At 40.6% G+C, this 21,068-nt stretch overlaps 1 protein-coding gene and 1 non-coding gene across 2 annotated transcripts in view; both read left to right on the forward strand.

Moving 5' to 3' along the window:
- Nucleotides 1-21,068, forward strand: part of LOC132819370 (WD repeat-containing protein 64-like) — a 125,549-nt gene that overhangs the window by 85,743 nt on the left and 18,738 nt on the right. The window contains exon 17 of the mRNA XM_060830845.1: nucleotides 7,129-7,204. Coding sequence (XP_060686828.1) covers nucleotides 7,129-7,204 — 76 coding nt within the window. The remainder of the gene's footprint in view (nucleotides 1-7,128; nucleotides 7,205-21,068) is intronic.
- Nucleotides 7,726-7,799, forward strand: trnad-guc (transfer RNA aspartic acid (anticodon GUC)). Its single transcript has one exon. It is a non-coding gene; the product is annotated as a tRNA-Asp (tRNA).

Consider the following 21,068-nt stretch of genomic DNA (forward strand, 5'->3'; position numbering starts at 1 on the left):
GCTAATGGAGTCAGGTGTTACTAGGGGACATAGCTTTAAATTAAGGGGTGGTAGGTATAGGACAGATGTTAGGGGTAGATTCTTCACACAGCGGGTTGTGAGTTCATGGAATGCCCTGCCCGTATCAGTGGTGAACTCTCCTTCTTTATGGTCATTTAAGCGGGCATTGGATAGGCATTTGGAAGTTATTGGGCTAGTATAGGTTAGGTAGGATTCGGTCGGCGCAACATCGAGGGCCGAAGGGCCTGTACTGCGCTGTATCCTTCTATGTTCTATGTTCTATTACCTCAATCATTGGCTTTGTAAGTGAATTAACTATAATAATATATTTACATTAAGTACAAAGATTACCATAAGAAACATTTTTCTCTCCAGGTCCATGTGATCATGGCATTCATTTTGTTTCTTAGTTGCTCTTGACATAGCATCTACAATTATATTGTTTTTGCCTGTTAAATGATTGATTGTATGATTGTAGCTTTGAGATCCAATGGAACTATATTAGATTTTGATGTTGGAATCTTCCTTTGCAGATTTGTTGACTATCTAGATTTCTAAGGAGAAAATGAGGCATTGTTTATCAAGATTGCACTGTGCTTCATTGTAATATTGTAGCAGACCCAGGAGAGAAATGTTAATGTGAGAGCATGGTCATTTAATTGAAATGGCGAACAACTAGAAATTTCAGAGTCATATGTACATACAGAGTAAAGTAATCTGTATAAATGAACTCTACCTTAACTCTTTAGTATGTCCAGTCCCCCAAAAACTAATTTCGTTAAAAGATCCTAATTAAATTTAACAAATTGTCTTCTTGCCAAGAGCCTGACTCTTTCAAAATCACAGTTGATGGTAGTATTGGGCAAGTCAGACTCTAGAATGAAATGTGATTTGATAAACCATAAACTTTTATTTTTGCAGTTTGATTAGCATAATGATTGTCACTGAACAAATTCAGACAAGGCTGCAAATGTGCTTTTAATAAACCCAGTTCAAGTTTATTGCACAAAAGGTTATATATATGACAATTTAGCAAGATCTTAACATAAACAGCAGGAAGATACCAATGCAACAATTAAGATATGTTCCATCCAAGGCATTGCCACCCTTTTCCCAGCAACATTCTTCGCAGTCACTCAATCCCAGGGAATAGTCACTCCTTGTTAATTTTACAATTATTCTTCATATTATCTTCTCTAGTTCTGATGGCCAAGAGAAATCTTTCCAGCTCTGTTGGCCTCAACACATCATTACAGCTCTGATAGCCTGAGACTTCTTTCCAGTCTTGACAGCCTGGATTTCTTGTCAGTTCTCACAGTCTAGAGGCTTTTATACAATACACAGTTTGGAGATTTTCACAAACAAAACATTGTCCTTCAACTTTCATGACTTCTCTTCTTCACCTGATCTCAAACAGCTAGTGGCCTCTCATTTGTTTTGATGTAGGTCATAAAATTGTGCAATTCACCTCCCAGAAAGCTAATTGAGTCTTTTAACTTACGTCACACTTTTTCTTGGAACAACTGTTTTGAGTTCAAATGCAAGCGACTTTCTGACCTTTGTAAAAAATAAGTTACCTTCACAGAACTAAAATTCATCATCCCTCTACTTTCAAATCTAAGTTTACAAATAGTAACAATACGCTACAAATATACACTACTTTCAGGACTAAAACATGTACCAATAAAGCAAATGGATACTGATAAATAGAAAGTCTAATAACTTTTTGTGGTATACTACGAGAGGGTATTAGTTGAGATTGTGTTCTGAAGTGAAGTGTTTGAACCCTGAAGTTGGATCCAGAAACTGTGATGGCTTCTGTGGTTGGATAGCGTGAATTCTTGTGTACAGGTACATGAGCAGGATGGCAGAACTTGGAAGAGAGACAGAAATTTCCTGGCTTCCAGTTCTGCAGGTATAAAGAACTTTTCACTCCCCAGTTACTTTGCAGCATACTAGAAGTTGTTTTAAGAGGTCTTTCACCATCCCTTTATTTCACACTCTCTGTCCTGGGAGATGTGTTCTTCTGAACAATTCAAAACAGAATCTCTGTTTGTCTAGGCAGCTTACCTTTTGAATCATTCTTAACAAGATGACCACTTACCCTGCATGCCTATGCAATAATTAGGATATATTCTTTATAAGGTATTGGCATTCCAGTGATGGCTTACCTCCTCCCTGTGGTCTTTTTCGTTAGTGACTAATGCAGTATGTTATCCAAGAACTTGTGCCTCACAACTGTCTGTAAGTTAGAAATGTTTGGGATCATTGAAGCAAATGTACTGTATATAGCCTCCAAAGCCTATTTTAAATTTTGGTCAATCTCAAATTTATATTCTCAGAATGAGTCATCAAGGAACTTTCTTACCTCTCGCATGACAGTTTTTATATATTTGTGCATGTTTCTCTGTCGTCTATAATAAACTGGCAGTAGTGTAATAAAGTGACTTGAAGAATCAGAGAATTCCTACACTGCTGAAAGAGATCATTCAACCATTGTATCTGCATCAACACTCTAAAGAATATCCCATGCAGACCCAGTCTCCTACACTATCCCCATATTCCCACAATTACCAAGGTTAATCCATCTAGACCTCACATTCCTAAACACTGTGGGAAACATAGCATGGCCAATCCACTAAACCTGTGCAATTTTGTACTGTGAAAGGAAATCAGAACATCTGGAACAAAACCCCCACAGACTAAGGAGACCGTGCAAACTCCGCGTAGACATTTACCCCAAGGCTGGAATTGAACCCAGGTCTTTGGCTGTGTGAGGCAGCAGTGCTAACCACTGAACCACTGTGCTGCCTTAAACAGGTTTATCAAAGACATGTTTGCTGCTACTCATCCAGATACAGTCAGATTCAACCACTTCAGATTCAAAAAACAACTAATGTCATTTACAAAATACCTTGCAAGAACTTAACAAACACTTCATTGATAAACAGGCAGAAAACTAGCCACTAGGATACATGAACATCAACTAGCCACAAAAAGACATGACCCACTCTCACTAGTATCCTTACATATGGATGATGAAGGACACCACTTCGACTGGGACAACATATCCATCCTAAGACAAGCCAAACATACATGAGAATTCCTAGAAGCATGGCATTCCAACTGGAATCTATCAACAAACACATTGACTTGGATCCCATTTACTACCCCCTGAGAAAAAGAATAGGAAATGCCATCACCACAGGAAATGACATCATCAACCAAGGAAACCTAAACACATAAATAGAAAGTGAGCTATATAACCAGTGATTCATTTGAAGGCTCAACTGATGATGTTACCTAGTAGGGTGATGAAACGTCAGAAATGGAACCTTCCAGCTCAGCAAGCAAACTTACATCCAGAACCTCAACCTGAGCTACAAATCTTCTCAAAACTCGCTGTCAAGAACTTCTGGACAAAAAGCAGTGGCTTTTAACAATGTTTTCTGAAAACATTATTGGACTATAAAATATAATTGTGATGATCAAATCCTGTCACTGTTTTAAAGATTTCAATCAAAGGTTTAGATGGAGAGGAATTTCTTAAGTGTATACAAGACAATTTTCTGATTCAGTATGTGGATGTACCTACTAGAGAAGGTGCAAACTTGACCTACTCTTGGGAAATAAGGCAGGGCAGGTGACTGAGGTGTCAGTGGAAAAGCACTTTGGGGCCAGTGATCATAATTCTGTTCGTTTTAAAATAGTGATGGAAAAGGATAGACCAGATCTAAAAGTTGAAGTTCTAAATTGGAGAAAGGCCCATTTTGATGGTATTAGGCAAGAACTTTTGAAAGTTGATTGGAGGCAGATGTTCGCAGGTAAAGGGACAACTGGAAAATGGGAAGCCTTCAGAAATGAGATAAGAAGAATCCAGAGAAAGTATATTCCAGTCTGGGTGAAAGGGAAGGCTGGTAGGTCTGGGAATGCTGGATGACTAAAGAAATTGAGGGTTTGGTTAAGAAAAAGAAGGAAGCATATGTCAGGATAGATCGAGTGAATCCTTAGAAGAGTATAAAGGAAGTAGGAGTATACTTAAGAGGGAAATCAGGAGGGCAAAATGGGGACATGAGATAGTTTTGGCAAATAGAAATAAGGAGAATCCAAACGGTTTTTACAAATATATTAAGGACAAAAGGCTAACTAGGGAGAGAATAGGGCCCCTCAATGATCAGCAAGGCGGCCTTTGTGTGGAGCCACAGAAAATGGGGGAAATACTAAATGAATATTTTGCATCAGTATTTACTGTGGAAAAGGATCTAGAAGATATAGACTGTATGGAAATAGATGGTGACATCTTGCAAAATGTCCAGATAACAGAGGAGGAAGTGCTGGATGTCTTGAAATGATTAAAGGTGGATAAATCCTCAAGTCCTGATCAGGTGTACCTGAGAACTCTGTGGGAAGCTAGAGAAGTGATTGCTGGGCCTCTTGCTGAGATATTTGTATCATCAATAGTCACAGGTGAGGTACCGGAAGACTGGAGGTTGGCAAACATGGTGCCACTGTTTAAGAAGGGCAATAAACACAAGCCAGGGAACTATAGACCAGTGAGCCTGACCTCGGTGGTGGGCAAGTTGTTGGAGGGAATCCTGAGGGATAGGATGTACATGTATTTGGAAAGGCAAGGACTGATTAGGGATAGTCAACATGGCTTTGTGCGTGGGAAATCATGTATCACAAACTTAATTGAGTTTTTTGAAGAAGTAACAAAGAAGATTGATGAGGGCAGAGCAGTAGATGTGATCTATACGGACTTCAGTAAGGCTTTCGACAAGATTCCCCATGGGAGACTGATTATCAAGGTTAGATCTCATGGAATACAGGGAGAACTAACCATTTGGATACAGAACTAGCTCAAAGGTGGAAGACAGAGGGCGGTGGTGGAAGGTTGTTTTTCAGACTGGAGGCTTGTGACCAGTGGAGGGCCACAAGGATCGGTGTTTGGCCCTCTACTTTTCGGCATTTATATAAATGATTTGGATTTGAGCATAAGAGGTACAGTTAGTAAGTTTGCAGATGACACCAAAATTGGAGGTGTAGTGGACAGCGAAGAGGGTTACCTCAGATTATAACAGGATCTGGACCAGATGGGCAAATGGGCTGAGAATTGGCAGATGGAGTTTAATTCGGATAAATGCGAGGTGCTGCATTTTGGGAAAGCAAATCTTAGTAGGACTATTACACTTAAGGTAAGGTCCTAGTGAGTGTTGCTGAACAAATAGTCCTTGGAGTGCAGATTCATAGCTCCTTGAAAGTGGAGTCACAGGTAGATAGGACAGTGAAGAAGGCGTTTGGTATGCTTTCCTTTATTGTTCAGAGTATTGAGTACAGGAGTTGGGAGGTCATGCAGCAGCCATACCCCGCATTGATGAGACTGCATCTGGAAAATTGTGTGAAGTACTGGACACCGCACTTACAGAAAGATGTTAATGCACTGGAAGCAGTTCAGATCAAAGAAGGTTTACTAGACAGTCCTAGAATGAGTGGATTGCCTTATGAAGAAAGGGTAGGCTTAATTGAAATATTTAAGATCTGAAGAGAACTTGATCAGGTAGATGTGGAAAGCATGTTTCCTGTTTTGGGAGAATCTAGAATTAGGGGTCATAGTTTAAAAATAAACAGGTGCCATTTAAAGCAGAGATGAGGAAATATTTTTACTCTTGGAGGGTTGAGTCTTTGGAATTCCCGACTCAAAAGCCAGTGGATGCAGAATCTTTGAATACCTTTAAGGCAGAGGTAGTACATTCTTGATTACCAAGGAGATGAAGCTCATTAGGGAGATGCAGGAATGTAGAGTTGTGGTTAAAATCTGATCAACCATGATCTTATTGAAAGTTGGAGCAAGCTTAAGGGGCTGAGTGGCCGACTCTTGTTTCTTCTTCGTGTGCTGTGTAGAGAGTGGCACGAAATGATGCAGCTGACTTCATCCACACAAAAAGGGTTCCTTCTGTTGATTACAGGTCATCTGTGATCATTGGTACATCTTTGAAGACTGTGTCAGCTGCTTTGGGTACTGACATGTCCTCCACCAGTCTTAGTTTCTGCTTCATTTTGAGCATTAAATACTAACAAGGATGGTTACTTGTGGGTACCTTGTGTAACCATGGCTGATGATTCCATTATGCAACATCCTGACAGAGGCTGAGCAGACATACAGTGCAGCCTTTTCTTCTGGCAGGACCATCATGGAGCAGGCAAAATGGACTCCAAAAGATGAAGTTCTAATGATAGCATTTGGGGTGGCCTTGTAGACAGTCAAGAGTGTGCACTGCCTCTTGTTTCCTGCACAAAGGAGCAAGCAAAGAGTAGATTTGACAGCCACTGAAAAGTTGTGAAAGCATCAACAGACTTCCAAGGTGGAAGATGAGGACTTTGAGTAGAAGAAACATTACCTTCAACGTGATAAGTGATGCAACATTAGCACAACAAGTATGAAACCATCATTTTATTCATCACCCATTGACTGTATAGTTGTTGTTTCTCTATAGATAACCAGCTCCTCTTTGTTCCTAAAAGCAAGTGCAGATTTAACTTCAATGTGCGGTGAGCCCTGGTTATACAATGACATGTTCTGCTACACTGAGCATTTGAGAAAGAGTAGCACTCCCTTAGAAATGGTCCTAAGAAAGACAATGGATATGTGGGCTTCATAGCATGATTCTATTAGCTGCAGTTCACAATATTATTTGATCAGAAAGGTGTTGATGTGAAATAGCAACACCTCCATGAATGTGAGCTTCTGTGCCAACTGTGAACTCTAATAAGCTGTCTATTTATCTCCCCTCATGATCTGTAAAGGGCTAGGTGTGGCTGGCAGCAATGATCAAGTGCACAGCTGGACTTTAATTACGGTACCAGCAATGCAAATCTTAACAAGGTTCCAGCAGTGGTGAGCAATTCCATAGAGGAGTGGAGTATATATAATGAGGTGAACAGCAAAGAATTGCTGCAAGAGAGCTCAGTCATGATAGATTTCAGTTCAAAAACTATTTTGTTCCCATTGTAAACAATGAAAAGCTAGATCAGAAAATGATTCAAAATCCCAAGTTACAAAATGTGATTTTTAAAATATATTCTAGTAGTTGTCTGTTCTGTTTTATGACCTGATTTGTTTCCCCATAGGACAAGTCCAACATTTCAATCACAATCTTCAAGTACTCTTTTAAACAAAGTGTCAAAATTTAGCTTCATGTTTAAGGTAGGTCTTATGTTAATCATTATATTTGTAGCTCTGCAAAGATCCTGTTTACTTTCTGAATGATGAAGAGCCAGATTTTCTTGAATAAAGATATGCAAAATGTATTCTATTAAGTTCTTCCCTCCCTATCCCCACACCATCACTTCAAGAGTCTATTCTTGATACCCTATTCAATAGGTTGTGCCTTGGTGATATCATGCATGTGGAGTCAGCTCTCCCATCAAGACACAGCACATTTACACCACATCGTTGAATGCCCCTACAATTCTGTAATGTTTACTGACATCCAGTCGTACTTAAGGCATGACTTCCTCTGCCCTCACCATGGATACTATGTTTGGTCCTATCACTGTCTCGGGGTGTCCACTTTCATAAGTTCACTTTTCTGTGCCTCCATCTTTGCAGAAACCTTTATCTATACTTTGTCGCTGTGAAATTCATGCCAAAGAGATGATAACCAACAAAAGTACAGTGAGAAGAGCAAGGTCATGAAAGGAAAATAGTTAACACTAAAATCGCCTGTCTCTGTGGCGCAATTGGTCAGCGCGTTCGGCTGTCAATCGAAAGGTTGGTGGTTCGAGCCCACGCAGGGGTGGTGCTTACTCTCCTTGGGTGGCACGCTGGCACAGTGGTTAGCACTGCTGCCTCACAGCACCAGGGACCTGGGTTCAATTCCTGCCTCAGGCGGCTGACTGTGTGGAGTTTGCACGTTCTCCCCGTGTCTGCGTGGGTTTCCTCCGGGTGCTCCGGTTTCCTCCCGCAGTCCAAAGATGTGCGGGTCAGGTGAATTGGCCATGCTAAATTGCCCGTAGTGTTAGGTAAGGGGTATATGTAGGGGTATGGGTGGGTTGCGCTTCGGCGGGTCGGTGTGGACTTGTTGGGCCGAAGGGCCTGTTTCCACACTGTAAGTAATCTAATCTAATCTAAGATCAGCGTCAAACCTGTTGGTGTTTTGAGTCTGGAACACAGTGATCCTATACATACAATTGTTTGGGGCTGAACAGCAATCCCCTGATTTCTATCCTTTTCTGTCAAATTGATCCTTCTATGGGACACAAAACCATAATATCTCATGACAATTGTTCTTCAGCAGTTTTAGTTTGTATCACTTACAATCTCAATCATTTGCAGGCCTTCCCTGAGCTGTTTATTTTTTTTCAATTTTAACTAATCCAAGCAAAATAAGCCGTGGTGAGATTTCATATTGATCTTCTCAAGGTTTGTGCGAAGATTTGTAGCTCGGGTGCTCATTGTTGTGGTTCTGTTCGCCGAGCTGGAAGTTTTTGTTGCAAACGTTTGTGCATTCATCCACAAACTCCATCAACAAACACATCGACCTGGACCCAATATACCAACCACTACAGCGGACAGCTGAAACTGACACCCGGAAGCGGCAAGGACAGACCACTATAAATACCGGAAGAAACATCAAAGAAGCGCTTCGCAGGAGGCTCCAGAGCACTGATGATGTCTCCTAGCCAGGGGACGAAACGTTTGCAACAAAAACTTCCAGCTCGGCGAACAGAACCACAACAATATTGATCTTCTGCTAGGTGAAGAAGCTTCTGGGAATATAAAATGGAATGTAGCAATTATTATGGCTAATGTTTGTTCTACCTTAGAAGTTGCTTGATGTTTTCACATTCCACCTTGAATATGGGTGGAATTATCTCCTAAAAGTACACCTGTAATAAGCGTCGTCCTCCACAACTCCCCAACATCACAAATACCAGTCTTCAGCTAATTTTATTCACTCCATGTGTTATCAAGAAACAGATGACACACTGGATACTGGAAAGGACCTGACAACATTCCAGCAATAGTACTGATGACTTGCTGCGCCCCCCGCCACACCCCCCCTCCCCCCACCCCTAGGCTAAGTTGTTCCAGTACAGATACGCCACTGGCATCTGCCAAAATTGCCCAGGTATGGTGATCCCAGGGAATTGTCGACCAGTGAGTCTGACATCAGTGGTGGATAAGTTTTTGGAGGGGATTCTGAGAAATAGGACTAACATGCTTTTAGAGAGGCAGGGACTTGTTTATGGACAATAAGCATGGCTCTGTGTATGGGAAGTTGTGTCTCAAAAACTTGATTGAATTTTTTAAGGATGTAACCAAAAAGGTAGATGAAGGGAAAACAGTAGACCTTGGCTACATGGACGTTCGTAAAGCCTTTGACAAGGTTTCACATTGTAGACTGATCAGTAAAGATAGAACATAAGGCATTCAGGGAGAACTTACCAATCCAAATATAAAATTAGCTTGATGTAGGAGATAGAAGGTTGTGGTGGGGGGTTGGTTTTTGGACTGGAGGCCTGTGAGCAGTGGTGTTCACAGGAATCAACGCTGGGTCCACTGTTATTTGTCATTTATATAAACAATTTGGATGAGAATTTAAAAGGCATAGTTAGTAAGTTTGCAGATGACACTAAAATTGGTGGTTATAGTGGACAATGAAGGAAGTTATCTAAGATTACGAAGGAATCGTGATCAATTGGGCCAACAGGCTGAGGAGTGGCAGATTGGATTATAATTTGGATAAATGTGAGGTTTTGCATTTTGGTAAAAGGAATAAGGACAGGGCTTATATAGTTAGTGGCAGTGCAATGGGTAGAGCTGTTGAACAAAGGAATCTAAGGGTTTAGATATGTAGTTCTTTGAAAGTTGCATTACAGATGGACAGAGTGGTTGGGAAGGCATTAGCATGCTTGCCTTCATTGCTCAGACATTGAGTACAAAGGGACCTTGATTATCCGGCATTCAATTATCCAAACATCAGATTATCCGGGAAGATTGCAAGGTCCCAATGCTTGGCTAAACTATGTTATCCAGCATTCGATTATGTGGAGTTCAATTAACCGAACGAAATACTGCCCGCCAGAGTCCTGTGGATAATCGAGGTGTTGGAACATCATGTTGAGATTGTAGGAAGTTGGTGAGGCCACTTCTGGAGTAGTGATTGCAGTTATGGTTGCCCTGCTATAGGAATACAATTATATTATTGGAAAGAGGTCAGAAAAGATTTATTCAGGTGTTGTCGGGAATGAAAGGTTTGAGTTATAAAAATAGGCTGGGACATGAAGTACGTGAATAGGAAAGGTTTGGAGGGGATTAGGCCAAACGTAAGAAGGTGGGACTACTTTAGTTGGTCGGATTGGACTAGATGGACCGAATGGTCTGTTTCCATACCGTCTGTGACTGTATTCAAAAGCAGGACATCCAACCCATAAATTACTATCCTATTCATCTACTCTGATTATCAGTAATGTGCTGAAAGGTGTCATCAATAATGCTATCAGGTGTCACCTGTTCAGCATTAAACTATTCACTGATGTCCAACCTGGGTGCTTCCCGAGCCATTCTGCTCTTAACGTCATTGCAGCCTTGGTGCTGACATGGACAAATGAGTTGAATTCCAGAGGTGGAATGAGAGTGACTACCCTTGACATTCAGGCTGCATTTCACCAAATGTGACATCCAAGGAGCCCAAGCAAGTGTGGAGCCAGTGGGAATCTGGGGGGAAATTCTCCTTTGATTGGATTCATATCTGGCACAAAAGACGACTAATGTTGTTGTGGTGGTCAGTCATTCTCATCTCCTGAACATCTCTGCAAGAGTTCCTCAGGATAGTGTCCTCGGCCCAACCGTCTTCAGCTGCCTCGTCAATCACCTTTCCTCCATTGTAAGGTCAAAGTGGGAATGCTCATTGATGATTGTACCATTTGCAACTCCTCAGATATTGAAGCAGTCCATGTCCAAATAAGGCAAGACTTGATCAATATCCATACTTGGGCTGACAAGTGACAAATAACATCCATGCTACACAAATGCCAGTCAATAACCATCTACAATAAGAGATAATCTAACCTTCACCCATTGATGTTCAATTTCATTATCATCACTGAATTCTGGACATTATCATGGCTTAGAAACTGAACTGGACTAGACATATAAATACAGTGGCTATGGGAGCAGGTGAGAGGCGACGAATCCTGCAGTGAGCAATTCACAATTTGACACCCCAAAGCCTGTCCACTATCTGCAAAACACAAGTCAAGAATGTGATGGAATACTACCCCGTTGCCTGGGTGAGGACGCCAACAACACACAATACAGGACAAAGCAGTTCATTTAATTGGCACTACATCCACAAACATGCACTCCTTCCACCATCAACATTCAATAATAGTCGTGTGTACTATTTACACAAAGCAAAGTAGTGATTGACCACACCTCCTTAGATTGTACCTTCCAAACACAGGACCACTTCCATTTAGAAGGTGAAGGAAAGCGTACACATGGGAACACTACCTGTAAGTTCCTCTCCAAGTCAATCACCAGTCTGACTTGGAAATATATAACTTTTCCTCTGGTGTTTTTGGGCTAGATCCTGAAACTTACTCGTTAACAGCAATGGGGGTCTGCCCCCTGCACAAGGACTGTGGCAGTTCAAGAAGGCATCACTTTCCCAGTGGCAACTGGGGACAGGCAATAAATGAATCTGTGAATTAAAAAACAGGTAAATGACACCAGCATAACAGATCATCTTAACTAATTCATGCTGTATCATTCTCCAAATGTCCTGCAGATTTAAGAATGAACCAATCTTATTTGTTAATTTATCAGGGATCCAGCTGTATTCTTGGAGTGAACTTTGATTAATCTCTATTATTTTCTGATTTACATATCTCTTGAAATTATCAAAGAAATGTGATCATAATTTCAAATGACAGTGAACTATGCAGATTATCCAATTCAAACAATATGGACTTGAATGCTTAAAGTTGATTAGGGACTGCTACATGTCTTTTAAAAGGATTAAACAAAAACAATTAGACAAAGATACATCAGTTAAGTACAAAGTAAATATTTCTTAATTTTAATTTTCAAACCATTTGGTTATTTAGTTTTTAATCAGTTTGTGAACCCATTGATTTGTAAATAATTGCATTGTCACAGAGCTAGAAATTTCAACATTCTAACTTTTTTTTGTGTAGTTCACTGATAGTTCTGCACCTTCTGAATATAGTCCATCAGGTCAGTAGTAGCATCAGTTTATTTGTTGATGCATTAAAATTTCTTAATGATTTCTCAAAAATTCAATGATGAAACAAATTATTTATATGAACCTAATTAACCAGGTGGTCTAATAAATAAAATGGCAATGGGTTTGTACACCTTACATGCCAACGTATACTGAGGTTTTGTGGTACAGTGGTACTGTCCATATTTCTGGGTCAGAAAGCCCAGGTTCAATTCCTACCTTCTTCAGAGGTATTTCATAACATGTCTGAATATAACATGTATATTAAAAATATAGATATCCTAACTGCTTTGTACTGGTGGCATGCTTCCCCCTGAACTCATTGAATCCTAGCTCCACATACTTATTTAGCTTTGCCTTAAGTCTATGATGACTTCATTTTAATGACTCTGAATTTTGGATGTCTGACAGCATGACAATACCATCTCTTATTTCTGCCTTATTAAGCTCTGTAACACTTTTGAAGATCTCTAATATATCACGCCTTGGCCTTTTATTTTCAAGGGAAAAGAGGCCCACTCATTTTATCTTTTCTGATAAGCATAAACCCACAGTTTCTTGTAAACCTATTTTGTAGTTTTTCCAATAGCTCCAGTACATCCTTTCTACAATGTGGAGGTCAGTGCAAAACCCGAGTCAGACCCTTTCACAATACCCAAGAGAAGACCTGCTCATTTATCCCTGTCCAGAAGGAGAAATCAGTAAAACTTGCAAATGACATATACTGGTCCAAAATGTTTCCTATATCGCAGAACAGAGTTTCAGTATTTTCATTTCCAAGTATTACTGTTCTTACCCAGTACTTTTCCCTCCACCATGAACTAAACGGCCACGATCATCCTTCACATTCTCCTTCAATGACTGCTAATGCCCCAAGTGCTTCCCCCCATGCACTCCATAATCCTGGTCCAACTTTACACCTCTCCTACTCCTCTGTGCCTCCTCAAATTTTGCATGCCCCTTCAAATACCCCCTTCATACTTGCCATGCCCTAACCATGATCACTTCACCCACCCTCCATCCCCTTGTATTCACAACAGCTACTCACCCAGTATCAACATTGAAAGACTTCAGAATGCCTCTGAAATTGACTTTAAACAGGTAAACATATTAGCAGTCTAATCAGCTTACCTTTTGTACTGAAAAAACGTTGCTAAATATACTACCCACAAGTGGTCATTTTGCAGTAAAAAATAAACACACTTATTCACTTATCACATCAAAGGTGTGTTTAATAACTTAAAATTGTTAACCAAACTATGATCACAACGAGCCTTTGGAATACCTTTTGTAGCTACTTTGACAACTTGGCTATGTTTTCCTAATGAGTTCAGCTCCCAAAACAAAGTCCAGGGGATGTAAACTATGGAGTCCATCGAAACTAAAAGCCAGGTCAACATTTTAAAGATTACATCAGGCATTCTGTCAATCAGCTCAGGAGGTTTTTTTCCCCCCTTAAACTGAAAGTACTTATCAATTTTAGCAAGGTTTGCATCCTTTAAAATTAATAAGTTAGAGATGCAACTCCTTTCTTCTTAAATTTTGAATGTATAAGAGCAATTGTCCCAATAAGAAGAGTGCTTTTATGCATCTCTCCACATAAACAATGCCATGCTTGAGATGCCTTTTTAGGACAGTACCATATGATGAATCACAACATTAAATTAAATCGACTTTACAAAATCTGATCGGGACATTGAAGTTTTCAAAATATCTTAACTTTGAGAATATTCCTGAATCCTCATCTGGATTACAAGTGATCACTAACTCCCCCGTGAGAGGAGGACTTTTTTTAGGTGTAAAATACCTTACCAGCTCATAGAAATAGTGGGATGGTGATAGCAGCTAGAATACTCAAATTTTCAATAGGCTTCGCATTAGCTATCCTGACTTCGGAAGGCCACTTTACAGTTACAACCTGCAAAAAAACTGCACTAAAACAACGATGAGTCAGGAAGAAACTGCCAATTTAAAATTAGTGCAAGAAAATCAAATTTTTTGACATGCCTGACCCCATTTCCACCCCCATCATCTGGTGAAAATGCAGTCCCAAAATTGTGAAGAGTTCTAAATGAATGTAATGAACGTTTTCAATTTTTTATTCTCTAGAAATAAACTTCATTGCTTTATTTGCATATTTATGGCCATATGAACCTGTGGTGATATTTAATATTTTAAAAGATTTGTACTGCTACATTGTGTCACTGTTTCCATTTATACTTACTTTCCCCTCAGCATATTTTCCATTTCGAAGTGTAATATCTCACACTTATCTATATTGAAACTAACTTGCAAATTACATTTTCCATTCCACCAGTTAATTATTCACTTCTTAATGTTACCTCCTCATTAAACACAGATCCAATTAGAGGTCACCCATAACTTCATTTACCTCTGATTTCCAAATCCTAATAATTAAAGTGAATTCTGACTATCACTGGTAGAACTCTGATCATATGGAACAGCAATTCCTGCCTTTGCCAGCTGAAATTTCTTCCCCTGATGACTACTTCCTGCTTTATGCGTTGTCACCAACTTGTTGGCCACTTTACTATTTGCCTCCTAAATTCACAATCCTTAATCGCCTGTCTAATTTATAATTAGAAATAATTTGGAATGCTTTGAAATTAAAATGATGTGGTATTTGTTGCATTATCCTTGTCTGTTCTTCATGTTACTTCACAGAGTTCAGTAAATTTGGTTAAACATGACCTTCCCACTCTTGTTCTATCTCTTTTCTTGCCAAGGTAACCTTTAAAAATAACTAATTTCCAATCTATTCCATTGATCTTTTCATCTTCGCCTTAAACCGTGTGGTGTGATTTATACGGTCCAGATATTCCCTATTCTTCATTTTCTTATTTGCTTAGGTTCATTTCATGTCTCCAGCAGTGTTTTTTATCTTGCTCATTCAGAAAGAAGTCCAGCGTACATTAAAAATCTCCTTTTTCTGCATAACTACTATGATTCCCATTTAGTTTTCTTAAACACTTCGATGACTTTTTCTTCATTAGGCAATGAATGTTAGAAACAAGAATCATTAAAATAATAAATTTCATATACTCCAATGACGAGCTTAACAATCCATTTTTTAATGGGAAAAATATTTTGCTATGAAAATATATCAAGGAAATTATAGATTCAACATGCATGAAAGTAAAATGGACAAATAAATAAATTATTTAAATATATTAGATTATTAAGATGATATCAAAATTAATGATGTAATTAAAAGCTTCCCTATACAGTTTCCAAACTGAATGTGAATCTATTAAGAAACAATTTTTCACTAATCATTAACTAGCGTAGGCACCTAATTAGAAAAAGGGTATGTATCTTTTTTCTACAATGCTAAACAGCAAGAGCGAGGGAAACCAGTGCCAGGGGAAAATTAAGTGAAGGGCAGTTCTAGGTAGCAGGAGTGCAACAAATTTAAGAGGAAATGGGAGAGCAACCTCTGTCTGACAACAGTAATGGGTTGTTTTCATGTAGTAGGTGGAAAAAGTGAGGACTGCAGATGCTGGAAATCAGAGCTGAAAAATGTGTTGCTGGAAAAGCACAGCAGGTCAGGCAACATCCAAGGAGCAGGAGAATCGACGTTTCGGGCATAAGCCCTTCTTCAGGAATGAGGGATAAGATAAAAGGTAGGGAAGAGGGACTTGGGGGAGGGGCGTTGGGAATGCGGTAGGTGGAAGGAGGTTAAGGTGAGAGTGATAGGCTGGAGAGGGGGTGGGGGCAAAGAGGTCGGGAAGAAGATTACAGGTCAAGAAGGCAGTGCTGAGTCCGAGGGTTGGGACTGAGATAAGGTGTGGGGGGAGGGGAAATGAGGAAACTGGAGAAATCTGCATTCATCTCTTGTGGTTGGAGGATTCCTAGGCGGAAGATGAGGCGCTCTTCCTCCAGGCGTCGTGTTGCCATGGTCTGGCGATGGAGGAGGTCAAGGACCTGCATGTCCTTGGCGGAGTGGGAGGGGGAGTTAAAGTGTTCAGCCACGGGGCGGTTGGGTTGGTTGATGCGGGTGTCCCAGAGGTGTTCTCTGAAACGTTCCGCAAGTAGGCGGTCTGTCTCCTTAATGTAGTAGGTGGAAGACAGCTTTACAGTTACGTTACTGCGAGACTATCTTTCCCGTGGAATAATGATGATGCAATGGTAATGTCACTGGGTTAGTCATCTACAAGCTGATGCATTGGCAACATGCAGCAGAATGCTTCCAACCCAGAGAATAAGGTTGGGGTAAATCACTTGAGATAGTTTCTCACCATCAAGAGCAAAAGTTCAATTTTCCAATGAATGGTGAGATGCGATTCTCACTAGTGAGCAGTGAGAGGCCCATTTGCATGCATGACCATACATTTACAGCTCATAATTATTAGTCCCACCTCATTAATATACAGCTTCTCAATTACCCAGCAGCTGGACAGAAACTAGATGCTAAGAATTCCCGGAATGTAAGTCGGCACGGTTACCTGGCAACTCTAGCTTGTCACTTGTACCTTTAGACCCTTGACACCAACATCTCAAAGAATACTCCATGAACAGCAACTTCAAGTGCCCCCTCCCCTACCACCACCACCACCCCAACGCATCCACAGACATTAGTATCTGACATGTACAAGCCTCACCATATCATTATGGCACATTTCTATTCCACTAATGTTGCAGCTATCCATTTTAATTTGAAGCAGACAATCACCTTTCTGACTGCTCCTGCCAGATCACTTTGCTGCACACAATTCAGTCAAGTGTCTGGTCACTCATCAGATGAGGCTGTCTATTGAAATTGGTCAGAGGAATGAGCCTTGGTCTTTCCTCAGTGTTAGTTCAGTGACAGTCATGGGAAATGTCAGGGACCCTGCTGTGGTCAAGAAATTTAGAACTAAATAGTTAGGAAATTAATATTGGAAGCAGCAACCAGGAAACCAAAGGTCAAGAATGATGAAGGGGGGAGTTCAACATTTGAAGGGGAGAGATGATAGTAGTGGGCATGGAATACTGTGGGAGGGGGCTTATCAACAGGGCTTTGACAGGAGAGGCTGTGCAGCTTGATGGAGTGTGCCCACATAATCCTAGTGTGCTGTACCATGTATAACTGCAACTGGCAAAGAGTCAGGAGAGAGGGAGCAGACGTCCGAGGAGGAAGATGAGGACATTATAGAGGAAGACCATCAGCTTCAGCGTGAATAAAGTCCAGCAGTATAAAGTGCAAGATGCTAGTCAGGCTTTGATTAACACTTAGTTCCAGTAGCTGGGAGCTGGGTGCAGAGATCATTCATTGACTGTGGACATATTGGCATTTAAAGGCAAACAGTCTCTCTCTTTTTCCAGAGGCAAATGCAGCCTCTCTTAATTTTTTTGTTTGCTTTTGCTGTTTTGAATAAAAATTAATGCTTTGAACCGTTTGAAGATGTTCCAATATGTGATCATTCCATGTTGAATAATGGGAAGATGCAAGGTGATAATGGATATTGGGTAAAGTTGCACTGACTTAGGATTGGAAAATGGGACTTGGCTAAGACTGGGTAAGCTGTGTGGCTTAGTTCTTAAGCAGTGATAGGTGAAAGAATATGCAGTTGTGTGTGCAATGAAGTGTCAGCCTTGTTACCTATGTGCCCTGAGTATTATCAGTTTATGGTTGCTCTTCTAATACATGCACAGTGAAGGCTAACACTGAAGCAAATAGAGAGAACCCTGGGGAAATTCAATAGGTCTGACAGCATCCGTGTTAACATTTTGAGTCAGGTATAACTCTTAGAGTCAAGGAGTCATAAAGATGTACAGCATAGAAACAGACCCTTCCTTACAACTTGTCCATGCTGACCAGGTATCCTAAATTAATCTAGTCCCATTGCCAACATTTGGCCCATAAGCCTCTATAACCTTCCGATTCACATACCCATCCAGGTGCCTTTTTAAATGTTGTAACTGTATCAGCATCCACCACTTCCTCTGGCAGCTCATTCCATTAGGACAAAAGGGTAACTAGGGAGAGAATAGAGCCTCTCAAAGATCAGCAAGGCGGCCTTTGTGTGGAGCCACAGAAAATGGGGGAGATACTAAACGAGTATTTTGCATCGGTATTTATTGTGGAGAAGTTTATGGAAGACATAGGTTGTAGGGAAATAGATGGTGACATCTTGCAAAATGTCCAGATTACAGAGGAGGAAGGACTGGATGTCTTGAAACAAGTAACGATGCATAAGTCCCCAGGACCTGATCAGGTGTACCCTAGAACTCTATGGGAAGCTAGAGAAGTGATTGCTGGGCCTCTTGCTGAGATATTTGTATCATCAATAGCCACAGGTGAGGTGCTGGAAGACTGGAGGTTGGCTAACATGGTGCTACTGTTTAAGAAGGGTGGTAAGGACAAGCCAGGGAACTATAGACTGGTGAGCCTGACATCGGTTGTGGGCAAGTTGTTGGAGGGAATCCTGAGGCACAGAATGTACATGTATATGGAAAGGCAAGGACTGATTAGGGGTAGTCAACATGGCTTTGTGCATGGGAAATCATATCTCACAAACTTGATTGAATTTTTTGAAGAGGTAACAAAGAAGACTGATGAGGGCAGAACAGTGGATGTGATCTATATGGACTTCAGTAAGGCATTCGATAAGATTCCCCATGGCAGACTGATTAGCAAGGTTAGATCTCACACTATACAGGGAGAACTAGCCATTTGGATACAGAACTGGCTCAAAGGTAGAAGACAGAGGGTGGTGGTGGAGGATTGTTTTTCAGACTGGAGGCCTGTGGCCAGTGGAGTGCCAGAAGGTTTGGTGCTGGGTCCTCTACATTTTGTCATTTACATAAATGATTTAGATGTGAGCATAAGTGGTACAGTTAGTAAATTTGCAGATGATACCAAAATTGGAGATGTAGTGGATAGCAAAGAGGGTTACCTCAGATTACAACAGGATCTTGACCAGATGGGCCAGTGGGCTGAGAAGTGGCAGATGGAGTTTAATTCAGATAAATACGAGGTGCTGCATTTTGGGAAAGCAAATCTTAGCAGGACTTAAACACTTAATGGTAAGGTCCTAGGGAGTGCTGCTGAACAAAGAGACCTTGGAGTGCAGGTTCATAGCTCCTTGAAAGTGGAGTCACAGATTGATAGGATAGTGAAGAAGGCGTTCAGTATGCTTTATTTTATTGGTCAGAGTATTGAGTACAGGAGTTGGGAGGTCATATTGCGGCTATACAGGACATTGGTTAGGCCACTGTTGGAATATTGCATGCAGTTCTGGTCGCCTTCCTATCGGAAAGATGTTGTGAAACTTGAAAGGGTTCAGAAAAGATTTATATGGATGTTGCCAGGATTGGAGGATTTGAGCTATAGGGAGAGGCTGAACAGGCTGGGGCTGTTTCCCCAGAGCATCAGAGGCTGAGGGGTGACCATATAGAGGTTTACAAAATTATGAGGGGCATGGATAGGGTAAATAGACAAAGTCTTTTCCCTGGGATCAGAGAATCCAGAACTAGAGGGCATAGGTTTAGGATGAGCGGGGAAATATATAAAAGAGACCTAAGGGCAACCTCTTCACACAGAGGATGGTGTGTGTATGGAATGAGTTGCCAGAGGAAGTGGTGGAGGCTGGTGCAATTGCAACATTTATAATGCATTCGGATGGGTATATGTTCAAGAAGGGTTTGGAGGGATATGGGCCGGATGCTGGCAGGTGGGGCTAGATTGGGTTGGGATATCTGGTCGGCATGGATGGGTTGGACCGAAGGATCTGTTTCCATGCTGTACATCTCTATGACTCTATCACCCTCGGTTGTGTTTCCAAAGTAGGAATTTATATTGAATTGAATTTATTGTCACATATACTGAGACACAGTGAAAAGTGTTGCCTTGCGAGCAATACAAGCAGATCAATTAGAAGTTATAAAATATTACATGGATTAACTGTCTGTATTGACTGCCTGCAGATTCTGTACTTTTTGAACAAAATAGAATGTATCAGCAACTGTAAATCTCAAAATACCAATTCACCCCACAGACTTATATGTGTGTGTGTGCACGCGCATGCGTGCGTGTGCATGAGAGACAGAGAGAGTGAGAGTGTGATTGTGAGTACGTGTGAGAGAGTGTGTGTTTGGGTGTGTGCACGCTTAGTAAAATGTGTCTGTGAGTGTGATGGAGTATTTGCATTTGCAGAATTATATTTACAGATACTTTCTATTTTGCTCAAAAAGTACACAATCTGCAGGCAATCAATCCATGTAATATTTTGTAAATTCCACTTTGGAAACAGAACCAGTCTGACTCAAGATTTGGATACAGACAGACCCTAACCTTACACATACAATGCATTGTCAGAGTTGAGATGTCACCTTTTTTAATAAAACCTTAAGTTATCTGGAGAATGTGACTTAAAAGAAGTTCTGGGATTTATATTAATGAACCAAGACCTGCAACACAATCTAAAAGATGAATGACTTAACAACAATCTAGGCTTATTCAGTATATCATTTCAGCATGACACTGTAATCTTTTGCTTTAAATTCTGTGTCTTATGGTCCTGCTCCACAGTTACCTGATGAAGGAGCAGTGCTTTGAAAGCTAGTACTTTCAAATAAAACTGTTGGACTATAACCTGGTATTGTGTGATTTTTAACTTTGTCCAGTTAAAAGCTGCACCCTTAACACATGCCTTTTGCTGAGCTTGAGACAATGGGCTACAGCATTCCACGGATCCTGAACACTGGGAAGAAATACTGTGTTTGTGATTGGTAAAATGATTGTTCTGGGGTTTGGTTCAAATCCAACTCAGTCAGGGATGTAAACTTTTCCTAAGGCAATGCTTTGAACTTTCA

This window comes from Hemiscyllium ocellatum, chromosome 10 (assembly GCF_020745735.1).
Source record: "Hemiscyllium ocellatum isolate sHemOce1 chromosome 10, sHemOce1.pat.X.cur, whole genome shotgun sequence".
Classification (NCBI taxonomy): domain Eukaryota; kingdom Metazoa; phylum Chordata; class Chondrichthyes; order Orectolobiformes; family Hemiscylliidae; genus Hemiscyllium; species Hemiscyllium ocellatum.